This window comes from Varanus komodoensis, unplaced genomic scaffold (assembly GCF_004798865.1).
Source record: "Varanus komodoensis strain SLA01 unplaced genomic scaffold, ASM479886v1 scaffold27, whole genome shotgun sequence".
NCBI lineage: Eukaryota > Metazoa > Chordata > Lepidosauria > Squamata > Varanidae > Varanus > Varanus komodoensis.
Window position 1 is genome coordinate 139,239 of NW_025335701.1, and position 12,092 is coordinate 151,330.

At 44.3% G+C, this 12,092-nt stretch overlaps 1 protein-coding gene across 1 annotated transcript in view; it reads right to left on the reverse strand.

Moving 5' to 3' along the window:
• BEAN1 (brain expressed associated with NEDD4 1) overlaps positions 1–11,717 on the reverse strand; it is a 33,902-nt gene extending 22,185 nt beyond the window's left edge. Inside the window, exons 1-3 of the mRNA XM_044433900.1 lie at positions 11,712–11,717; positions 1,146–1,238; positions 369–432 (exon numbers count right to left, since the gene is read on the reverse strand). Coding sequence (XP_044289835.1) covers positions 369–432; positions 1,146–1,238; positions 11,712–11,717 — 163 coding nt within the window. The remainder of the gene's footprint in view (positions 1–368; positions 433–1,145; positions 1,239–11,711) is intronic.
• Positions 11,718–12,092: the final 375 nt, after the last annotated feature.

Consider the following 12,092-nt stretch of genomic DNA (forward strand, 5'->3'; position numbering starts at 1 on the left):
ACGCATGCACGCACGTGTGTGTCGTATCACAGACTCTAACTGTGAAATGTTACCAAGCCAACATTAATTTGGAAATACCTTCGCCAGCAAGTTTGTCACAGCAATCTACATGCTGAAACAAGATCTGCTTAGGGTGTGATCCTGTGAACACTTAGACAGAAAGAGGGCACAGCTGCCTGGGGCTTGGCAGAAGCTGTAGACCCTTTTTCTGTCTGAACTTGCATGGGATGGCCCCTTTGGTCGAAGAAGAGGCAGCTCCCCCTTGATCACAGTTTAGCTCCTGAAGGCTTATGGTTATGGCAGAAAAGTGTGCAATTCTAGGCATGTTTACACAGAAAAAAGTCCTGCACTTCTCCACATTCTCCAACCTGCATCTCCTTTTCCGAACATGCAGAAGACTGTGCCCTTAAGGGGCTTCTGGACAGAGACTTCCTAGATGGAGGGATAACAGTCTGAAGGCACTGTGATCCTTAATACTGAAGGCATCATGATCCTTAATAGACACTTTCTGTTAAGAAAAAGGGTGAGAGAAATGGCAGAAAAACACCGGAGGGCTACAAAATGGATGATTTCCTCTGGAATTTTTACAAAATTAAGAAGAACTAAACAACAATTATTTTCCCAATTGTTAAATTGTATTTCTAACCCTCAATGTGATTTATTTTAAAGGAATTAAATGGAAGGGTAAGGGGTAAGACTGAAATTGCCTTTCCCCTGTCCCCATCCTCTTCTTCCCTTGTTTCCTGGCATTTGTGCATTTCTCCCCATTCTAAAATTTATATCCATGCTAAAAGCTATAAATGCTGTTCCTTAATCACTAGCAGAAAGGCTTTCAAGCTACTGCATGATGGCCTTTCTTTTGGTATTGGATTTGCCCCTTTTGAATTAGATTGCAGCCTCTTGGTCTGCCCCACTGACACTGGAATATGGGCCACTGAGAACTGACCTCAAGTTGACTTTAACCCCCTCTGAATGTACTTGCCAGTGAACGAGTCTCATCGCCCCCACTGGGACGTGTTTCTGAATGGACACACAAGATTGGATTGCAAGGATTCAGTCTTACGCCTCTCAAAGTCCACTGAATTTAGGGAGAGCTCACATATACCCAGATTAGGATGCAAGGCTGCAATCTTACAGATGCTCACCTTGGGGTAGACCCCATGGTGCTGCGTGAGGTTTGCACCTGAGCCAGTTTTCATCAGCCTGAGATGTACAAGGGACAGCATGAGTTCTCTTCCCTGAACAAAAACAAGAGAAAGGCCAAGAGCCTCACAAGAGCGCAGGCAGCATCAAGCACTAGGCAGGCCAGAATACATACAGGTAGATGGCATTTCAGAAGCTGGCTTTGTGGAGTAACGCTGTTAATTTTTTATTACTTTTTATTGTGAATGTCAACTGAAGAAAACCGTAAGTTAAAAAAATAGCAAAAGGAAATACAATTAAAACCAATTGTATTTTTCTTTCTTTTCTTCTTATGGTTCTGTTTTGTTTCACAACAAAATTAGGCCTGTGTTGAAATATATATTTTAGTGAATTAAAAAACAGGAATGGGAAATGATACGGGTAAAGACAGGCAAAAGTGACATGGATTGGAAATAGATGGATCATCCATAAGCAACTGGAAGCCAGCTGACGATGACTCAGAGTTTAAAAAGTCATTACTGAAATGGGATGGAAGGCTTCAGCTTTGCATTTATGGCCACAGAACATCAAATGGACAGGCTGAAAACTATCCATTATCAGAGAGCTGGACTGAGTGAGGCTGGTAGAAATCATGTTACTAGGCTGGTGAGCTGGTTAACCGAGGTGAGCAACTTCTGGTCATGAGGGTGTCTCCATACTTAAGTTTGTAAGCTCCCCCCTTGCTGTGCTGCACTTTTCTTTGCTTGTGAAGCTTTTCCTGAAGAATTCTGAAGGTTGCCATTAGAGGCTGGACAAGAAAATAAGAAATGTTTGCTTATTGAATTTGTTGTTTTTGCCTTAGACAAGAAGTGTTTGCCCCAAACCAAAAAGTACTCACTTTGCTAAGAAAGCTATACTAGTAACTAGAATCATGCGACATCTTGTTTACCTCATGCTATACAAAAGAGGAACCGAGAGTAGCTTGGGGCCTCAGCTTGGAAAAATCCACTGTGTACCATTTATTTTGCAAAAGAAATTTTGAACTTCACAACGCCTGTCATGTTTTCACAGCACACCAGCCTCAAACCAACCCAGATTTGGACAACACTGGGAGTTAGGAGCTGCCTCGCTGCATCCCAAGAAGGGGAGCATGCGCCTTCTTTCCCAGCAGAATTGGGCTCCCTGCATCCCACCTGACAGCTGTTTGGAAGCCCTGTTCTTCAGAGAGAGAACATGCAACACAGAGACTGCCCCACGTGCCATGTTCCTCTGCCAAAACTGCTGGGAGATGGCATGTCATAAGCACCAGCCCTGGTCCCCACCAAACAAATGGTGACTTGTTGGTAGCTAGATTTTCCTGGGAGACAAGACATGTGCTTTCCCCCACACCTTGTTTCTCAGCAGAATTCCAGGCTTGTGGCCTGCAAAGGTTGCCTGCCCCAGCTGTACATCAACCAGCAGGGCAGCAAAGAGTTAATTCAGCATTTACTCAAGAGCCAACTGCTGCAACTTGTGTTTCTCCCTCCAAGCAATATCAGTCTCACCGGTGTTTCTTTGCTTGATGATCTTTATTGTCACGCACAAGTCTCTGAGTGTAAGTGGAGTGTTGAACCCCATCTACTGTTCCTTTCCCAAAACTCTCCTTGTGAGCCCTTCTGTGTCTCAGCCCTGTAGGAGGTGCACTGTGGAAACAGACATGCCTCTGCTGCTCCTGTTGTGCCTCTAATTGGGCTTCCCTGTGGTGTTGGTGGCAAGACACCAGCTCTGCCTCCCCGAGGGGCGAGGGCCCTCCACTGGAGAAACGTCCCATGCCAGTGTCTCCTCCCTCCCTCCAGTGCATTTTGTGCTTTGGCACGCATTCCAGATTTTTATTTCCTCCCGCTGAGCTGCCCCATGTAAAGAAGCATTGCATTTATTTCCATTAGCTAAGAGATTGCTTTTGATGAATATTACATGGGTTAAATGAAGGGGGGAAAGAGGAGAAAGAAAAATAAGGCTGTAGCAGGCATTTTATGACTGAGATGAGGATGGTCATTTGGCATTAGCATCCAGAGTGTTCGCTTTATTTTTCACACACTAGTTTTCATCTTGGTCTCTGTTTATAGTAAAGTTTTGGTTGGTAGGTGCAAATCCATAATATAGCAAAACTGTATCTAATATTGCTTTGAGTTCTACCCTAAAGACATTTCTCCTTTCACTGAGCTTTCGAGGTTAAGGGTTTATGCCTGCCCTTTTCATTTATTCATTTTCATCACCAGACAACCCATATAGCTTTCATTTCGCTCGATCCAAACCATTTTCCATTTGTCCTGGGCCCAGTCTCTTGGGGGAGCGCAAGCCCCAGTGAAATGGGTTAGGGTGGCACAAGGACATAACAAGCTCTTCCCAGTGTTCGTGCTCCTCTATCAGCAAAGCCAATTTTTGAGTTCTGTATTATTTATGATTTCATTTATTTATAACATTTCTGAACTGCTGTTTTCTCTCCTGCAAAGAGCCCAGGATGGCTTGCATAACCCTCCTCCCCTTTCCATTGTATTCTCATGACTGTCCCACCTTTCTTGGTGCAGGACTAGGGCACCCTTGGCACAGAAACCTGCCTACCTACCTCCGCTTCTGTCCCCTGCCCCACACTCTCTTGGAGTGACAAGCTTGGCGAAAGCACAAAAGAAGCTGTCTCTACTCCATCCCATGTTACTCTGCTTGAGAGACGCAGCCAGGGTGGTGTAGTGGTTAGACTGGTGGACTGGGACTCAGGAGATCTGGGTTCTAGCCCCCATGAAGTTCACTGGGTGACTTTGGTGGACCACTCACTTACTCTCAAACAACCCTTTACGGAGCTACTGGGTGTAATTTTGGGTTTTATTTTATTCTCTACTGTAGTTTTAAATGTTTATATTGGATTCTATCATACCGCATTTAATGGTTTTAATTATTGTAACTGCCCACAGAGCTTCAGCTATTGGGTAGTCCAGAAACATAATGAATGAATGGATCAATAAATTAATCAATCATTATGAATACTATCATTATTATTCTAACACATTATACTAAAATGTAATCAAATTATTATTAATAATAATAATATTAATATTATTATTATATACTGTGGTAAGAAATGCAATCAGTCCAACATTATTGCTACTATTATACACTCCTGTTGTACAACAATAAGATTTTCTATATGTGGTGCATTATTAATATTGGAAAGCATTATTGTTGTTGTTGTCATTATTATTATTATTATTAGTAGGAGGAGGAGGAGTGACTGTTGCAGCTTGCAGTGATGCAGTCCATTCCATTTCTTTTTGTTGCACCGCAACTGGCTTGGTGAGCTGAGATCCAGCTCTCACCAGTCCAAGCCTAACCATCTGTCCACTGCTCAGAAGTGCCTCCCCCAGAAAAAAACACAGCTCAGAAATTCTTCTGGCACTTGGGATGAATTCTGATTGCTTGCTTCATAAGTTGCCATTCTCTGCACTGCTTGCTTTGCTTTCCAAGGCATCCAGAACCCTTTGCTTCCTTCAGAGGGAGACCTTTCACAGCACCGTTTTCTGGAATACCCCTGACTTGTAATTAACTATCTTTCCTGACCATCTACATGCTCACTGATCTTATCTTTTAATTAAGCATTTGACTGCAAAGTTGAGGTTGAAATTGCACTTGAGCAAGGAGCACAGGGATGGGAAGGCAATTCTTAGGGGGACTCCATGGCTCCAATCAGGAGGAGGAAGAAGCCAGCCAAGACCCCAAGGAGCTCAAAATGAACGAGTCAAGGTCATGAGATTTGTTCATATAGGATTAGGAATGACAAGTGGAGCAATTTCTACGATGAGATATAGCGATGGTCACTCACATATAAAGGTGCAGTGATGGCTGTAGTTAAACTATGGAATTTGCTACCATAAGATGTAATGATGGCTTTCAAAAAGCATCAGACTAATTCATAGATAAGACAAACAATAGCTATGAGTCCTGCTGGCTATATCTAACCTTTGTATCAGAGGCAGTATGCCTGTGTATTCCAGCTATGGAAGGCAAGCTGAAGGCTGATGTCCTTCTTCGGGGGTTTCCATCAGCAACTGTTCAGCCACTGCTGGAATGGAACTCTGGATGAGATGGACCTGTGGCCTGATCTGTCAGGGCTCTTCTGAGGTTTATGGTTCCTGGAGTGGGGGTGAATGGGAGAAAGGGTTTTGTGCCTTGGCACTGGATAGACAGCACATTGGCTACAGGCCTCTGGCAAGAAGCAACATGTTCTGAATCTCCCCAGTGGCACAGACAACATTTCAGAAATACAAAGGTGAAAGGGAGATGAGTCAGCTCAAGAACTCAAGTTCTGCCCACTGAAAATATCTATTGGAAACACAGAACCCCCCAGTGATTCTCGTTAGCAGAACTATCAGTTTAGCAGCTGGTTCTAGTTCTGCTTATCATGAAATTGCTGGCATTTTCAGCTTGCTGTCATTCGAAGGAGAAAAACTTCATTTCTGACACTGAAAAAGCACCTGTTACAGCAGAAAGAGTGGAAGGACTGGTAGGCATGTAAGAAATCCAAACTTTAGTTGTCTTTTGCTGAGGATTTTTAAAAACAAAATCTACATTCTAAATGAAAGGGAAAGGAAAGCAATGCCAATATTCAGCCAAGAAAGCAAAAGGACCAAATAATTTCAAAGTGATGCTAGATGGAATGCACAATGAATTCAGTGTTTATGGTAATTTCACAGATATTTCTTCCTTTAAGTACACAATGCGAAATGCTCTCCTGTTTCAATGAGGAGCTTTTGCAGAGTTCTTATTCCCAAAAGGCAAGTCTCAAAGAATTTATTGAACTAAAAGTCTCTTGATGAGATAGTGATAGCTTAAGTTCTGTTTCTGTTACCATGGAGCACAGGGTGAGGCACTGGGGGAAGCAATGCCTACTGGCTCTCATGGGGAGCAGGCCTTCTAGCTATTTGGATCTGTAAGTAAGGCAACCGGAGAGCTTTGTTAGGGGTCAAGGAGATCGCCACCTGTCCTGCCGTGGTCTGTTGATGAAAGGAGACTACCTAATCTGATAGGCTGATCACTCTGCAGCACCCTGTATTGGCTGATGTAGGTGATTGGACAAATGTGTGAGGAACCTGTTTTGGAGATGGGAATCCACTGGATTCCCTGGGCTAGGCTTTCCAGGGCTTGGCCCGCTTTCTCGTGGTGATGAGCCACACTTCCTGGTGAGCAGTCCGAATGCTCACGTGGCACTCGGTGGGAATGAAGATGCATCCCTTTGCTGCATGTGATGCAGAAGAAGGTTGCCAGCTGTGCAGCCAGAAGCCCACAGCATTCCTGGACTTCCTCTCTGCTTGGCTTGCTTTCTGTGACTGGGCTTAGAATGAGAGGAAGTCCAGGAATGCTGGAGGGATGGATTCCATGGGACTTTGTCATAACACCAGTGGTTGCACGCAGACCAAATCTCAGCCTGACATATTCTAGGGCCTCCATTCAAGACCTGATATGGGCTCAGTTCCTGATAAGCCAGGACTTGATAATGTGGGTGGTGTCTTGATTTATATCATTTATTTATTATTAATTAATTTATTGAAAGCTTTTGTATGCCATCCTATTATTAAAAATCTCAGGATGGCTTACAATATTTAAACGAACAATTAAAACTACAACAATTTCTAATAGATAAATTGAAACAGAATAATATATACAACAAAACAGTAAATCACAAAACAAAACAAGAGCGACTGAACATTAAAAGTTGATTTTAAAATACCATTTAAATAAAAAGGTTTTGGCCTGGCACCAAAAAGAGTATAAACACAGCGCCCGGCGTACCTCTCTGGGAAGTTCAGCATATTAACATGCTGTAATGGAGGCAGGGAATGTCTTTTGGCCTGAGGGCTAAATTCAAGTTTGGAAAGCCTCTTGGGGGTCATGTTCCAGGGACATGCTGAGAGAGGTAAAAGTACCTGAGCCAAGAGAAAAAGGTGTATGTGCAATCACAAACAACACACGGTTATTGTATCTTAAAGCTCATACTATCAGTAACTAAGCCTTGCAGGAGACATTTCAGCCTTACAGAACAAAGGAAAAATACCTTGGAAACCTCCAAATGACTGATGGACTCTGCTGGGAAAACTCCAGACAGCTGGTGGGGACTCCAGGCCTAGGTTTTCCTGCCTCAGTATATGAAAAGCCCCTTTCAGTCTTTCCTGCTGCATGTAGATCAAATGCATGTGATGGAGTATATTTGCTTATTTAGGATTATCCCCCATCCAGCAGTGGCCAGTGTCTCCCTCGCCAGTGGGTGGTGCATCTACTCTGGCGTTAACTCTGAATGCAGGAGCTCTCCACACATCTGAACCTAGTCTGGGTGGGAAGGATCAACACCATGGACAGCTCCTTGAAGTCTAGATTAAAGCCTGCACTGGGCTCATTCCTCCACTAGCACTGAAGGTACCAGGCAGGCCCCACTGTTGGGTCCCTAAGCAACAGCTACAAGTCTGCAAGTTGTCTGGAGAGGGGTGCCTCTTAAATCGTTGCATGTGGAATGTAGGAATGGAAGAAGCTGCTTTATACGCAGTCAGATCCCTGGTCCTATAGCGCCGTGTTGTCAGCAGTCCAGGCAGGAGTTCCTCCAGCCCTGCCTGCAGATGCTGGGAATTGATTCTGGGACCTTCTGCAGGCAACACAGGGGTAGTAGCAGTCACTTTTGGTCCCTGCCACCCCACACGATTGGGAGCCTGGGGTCATTGGTGCACATGACTGCATGGAGTGCCTAGGCAACGCTGCTGTGGGTGCCAGGGTGCTCCTCTTCAGGCCCCCTGATGGATGCCCTGATGCTTGGGGTGGGGCCAGCCAGCAAAACCCAATTGTCTCCTCCGGCTTTGCCCAGGGAGTGGCTGGAAGGAAGTGACATCTTCAGCCTCCATGGCTGATGACACCCTTCTGTCTTGTCAGGTGTAAATCTATCTTTGCTTTGCAGGATGAACACCTTGGCTTGGAAGAGGCTCTGAAGAACTGATGGGGAATTTTCATGGCTCCCATTGAGAACTGTGGCATAATGGTGAGAGTACTGAATGGGGACTCGGGAGAGCCAGGGTCAAATTACCACTAGGCCATGAAGCTCACTGGTGCTCACTGGCTCTCCACCTGACCTCCAAAATGTTGTCAGGAGAATGGGATGGAGGAGAGTGATGATGGCAGCTTCCGGGGGCTCCTTGCCTGAGGAAGAAAGGAGGGATGCGCGTGCATTGAGGACTTTGGTGGTAATAATCATACAGGCACCAAATTACATTTGTAGGACAGGACTGGAAGATTTGCCCCAGTACATTCTGGAATGCTTTCTATGGAGCCAGTGTGGTATAATGCTTAGAGTGATGAACTGGGACCCCAGAGATCTGGGCTCTAGACCCTGCAAGCCACAAAGCTTACTGAGCTGCTTTGTGTCTATTGCTGACCCTCAGTGTTCCCCACCTGAAAGAGTTGTTGTGAGGATGAAGTGGAGAGGAAACATAAGCCCCCTTGGGCTCCTTGCAAGAGGAAAAAAGGCAGGATGTAAATTGAATGTAACATTAATATTAATGCAAATAAATCTTTTGCTATCCCTGTGGCACAGAGTTGTTGTGGACCTGTGTACATGCAGCACTAGCTAGAATCAGACTGATGGTAAATGTCAGGCTGGTGGTGTTTTGGTAAATGGCAAACTTTCCTTTTCCTGACTATACAGTGTCAGCTTTTGGACTTGAAAGATTGCAGGCTGTGACAAACTTGAAAATGAACAACGAAAGATAGCCTGAGAAATTACCAGTGAAGCAAAGCAAATGCGTTCTCCATCATCACAGCGCTGGCACAACATGCATCACTTTGATATTCACTTAAAAAGCCTTCATTTCATAATGAAGCACCTGCTGTTGCCAGTTTTACTTTTAAACCCAGCAGCACCAGCTTTTGAAAGAAAGAAAACAGAAATACTGTTCACAGAAATACTCCTCATACACATACTCCTCACGGGGGGGCAGAAGGTCTTGCCCAGTGGGTGCACACTGGGCACATGTGGATCTGCCCTAGATGCAAACCATCCAATGTGCTCGGGCATGTCACACTTTGAACATTTCATTCACTGGCTGAACATGCAGCCTGCAGGGTTGCATGTGCTCACCTGTGATTAGCTTGCAAGAGTTAAGGATTCCTATCACCCACGCTTCTGCAGCAGAAAAGTTTAATTCATGGCAGGCATGTCATGAGCAAAGCTGGCTGGAGCTGTGGGTCAGACTAGATGGCCCAGGAGACCCCTTCTGATTTGCTCTGTGTCTCTGTTTCTGTGTTTCTAAACTCTCTGTTATCATGCACCTTCTTTCACTGGCTTCACATGTTATGATGCTCACTTTTGTTTTTTAAAACTGTTGTGAATTTGTCATATTGTTCAAACACCACAATGATATATCACTAGGGCTTGTTTCTGGCCCAGAGACCAGGATAAGAAACAATGGTTTGTTGCATGGTTTCTGCTTACTATGATTGTCTGCTATGATGTACAGACATGGAAGCTCCATTTTCTATTTGTGGTAAAAAAACAACAACCCAACAACACACACACACACACACACAATTGAGTTCTGGCAAAAGAACTGCAGCAGAAGGGGTTGCTCCGGGGGTCTCTATCACCCATAGATTCCTAGTCACATGTATGTCATCACTTGCTTTGTTCCTGTTGGCTGCATGCTTGGGCCCATCACCTTGTTTACATTCTGAAGCTGGGAGAAAATGAGTAAATGAATGGAGGGGAAAAGTGAGGATTGTAGCAAAAGTATTCATTTCATTTTTTAAAAAACTTTTTGGTTAGGAAGTGTTGAAGAGATGGAAGTAAAATCAGGAGTGAGAAAAGGAGAACCTGCCTCAGGACCTCAGTGGACCAAGCAGGAGGAGAATGAGTAGGGAACCACAGAGTGATGTTCGTGTTCTCTTTGGGACTGCTGGGATGTGTGGCAAGAGCGGGGGAGCAATTATGGGGTCAGCCAGGCCATCTGTCAGGGAGACCCCCCCCCCCACTCCTTGTCATGGCACGCAGACCCAAGCATGGCCTCATGCCCAGGGAGCTGTCCGTGGTCCTTAATATGATTGCGTGTTCAGATTAGGAACTTAAAACAGTGATTTCTCCATTGTGTCCTGTTCTTGCAGATGAAAAAAGGAAATTGCTATGAAATACGGCCTTTTCCTCCATTCTCACATAGAGTAGATCTGAGGCCTGCCCACCAGGATGATACCAATGTAATAAGAGACCTGCATTGTGATCCTTTTGCTGAAGCCACTCATGTTTTAGTGGCTTGGTTTCTGTTGTTTTACATCTGTTGCTGTATTTTAAATCTTTTCACTGCTATTAAGTGTAATTTTGGTTTTTATTTTAATTTTATACTGCAGTTTTAAACTTTGATATTGGGATTTATCATCTCATACTTTATGGCATTACTTATTGTGAACTGCTCAGACAGCTCAAGCTATTGGGTAGTATACTAATGTAATCAATGAAGCAATTATTATAATTATTAAAATAATATTCCTTCTCCTTTTTACAGATAATAGCCACTTTGAGCAGTTAGCATTCCTGGGAGGGTCAGGATACAATGATAATTCATCCCTTCCATTGAATTTGTATGGAAAATTAAAATAGTTGCTCCATGCACAGGAGTGAGGGCCACTTTGCCCTGGAAATATTGTACCTGGGAAACTGTCAAGGACACTGTGTACAAGAAAGATGGCCTCCTCCATTTATACTGTACATGAAATCGCAAACTCTTCTTCCTATGCAACGTCTGTAAGTACTGCTGCTACCAGGGTGGTGCTGTTGCTGCCTCATTTTGCGCATGATTGTGGTGGCAGCCAAGTGTGTGGAGTGGTTGCTTCCTTTGCCCATCAAATGAAGCCTATAAAAACATTAAAGGCAGCCTGAGACCAGCAGTGGAATAAGGGGAAATGGTCAAATAAGGGCAAGACATTTGTGTAAATGAGAAATCTAGAGAGTAACTTGATTCTAATCTGTACAACAGTCTGGGGAGAGAGGATCAAGTTGTTTGGCTTCTGCATACAAAGTGAATAGCTTCCTTGAGCATCCCCAGCCAAACAGATCTATAGGCAGATGTTATCAGAGTTCATAATGGAAAGCACGCTCATTAAATCACTTTGGAGACAACCTACTCCACCGTGGATACTTGTGTTGGGAAGCAAATATCCACACTGCCTTCAGAATGCATAAGAGATATTTGCTTCATTATTCTAACTTAATATATATTCATGTCAATGATTAGTCTAATTTCACCATGGGCTGATCCACCCACCATGGGTTGGGTGATCCAAACACAAGCTGATTTGCTGATAGTATCAATTCTTCACACAAGGAAGTGCAAATCTGTGCATCCATACCACATCGCCTTTAAAAAGAAATATAGCTTGGAAGCAATGAAAGGACTTCACTGGCTTCCGGTTTATTATGGGACACAATTAAAAGTGTTGGCACTTTACATAGCTCAGGATCTGGGTACCTGAATGGTACCTATAACAACATGTCCATATGTTGATGTCATATGTGGTGACTGTCCTCTGGGTACCTTCATCGCCTGAAAAACATGGGTGGTGACCAGTAAGAGAGAGTCTTCCTAGTTGTGGCACCCCAGTAATAAAGTGCTCTCCTCAAAGATGCCAGCTGTCATGGGGCCACTCAAAAGCAGAGTTGCCCAGAAACAGCTCCAGGGAGGACCCAGAAATGCCTCCAAATAGGACAGTCCTCTGGATTTCACTAGCTGAAATAGGATCTCACTACCTCTAAGGGAAGCACCACTGCATTATGTTTCCAAAGGGTGGACTTCCAAACTGGATCCTCACTCCTCGGAGCCTGTCTAGAAGTCTGCAGATAACCAGATACAGCACATGAAAGGTAGAGTTCCCAGAGGAACTCTCAAGGCAGTTGCTTCAGGCTAACCTGGCTTGCA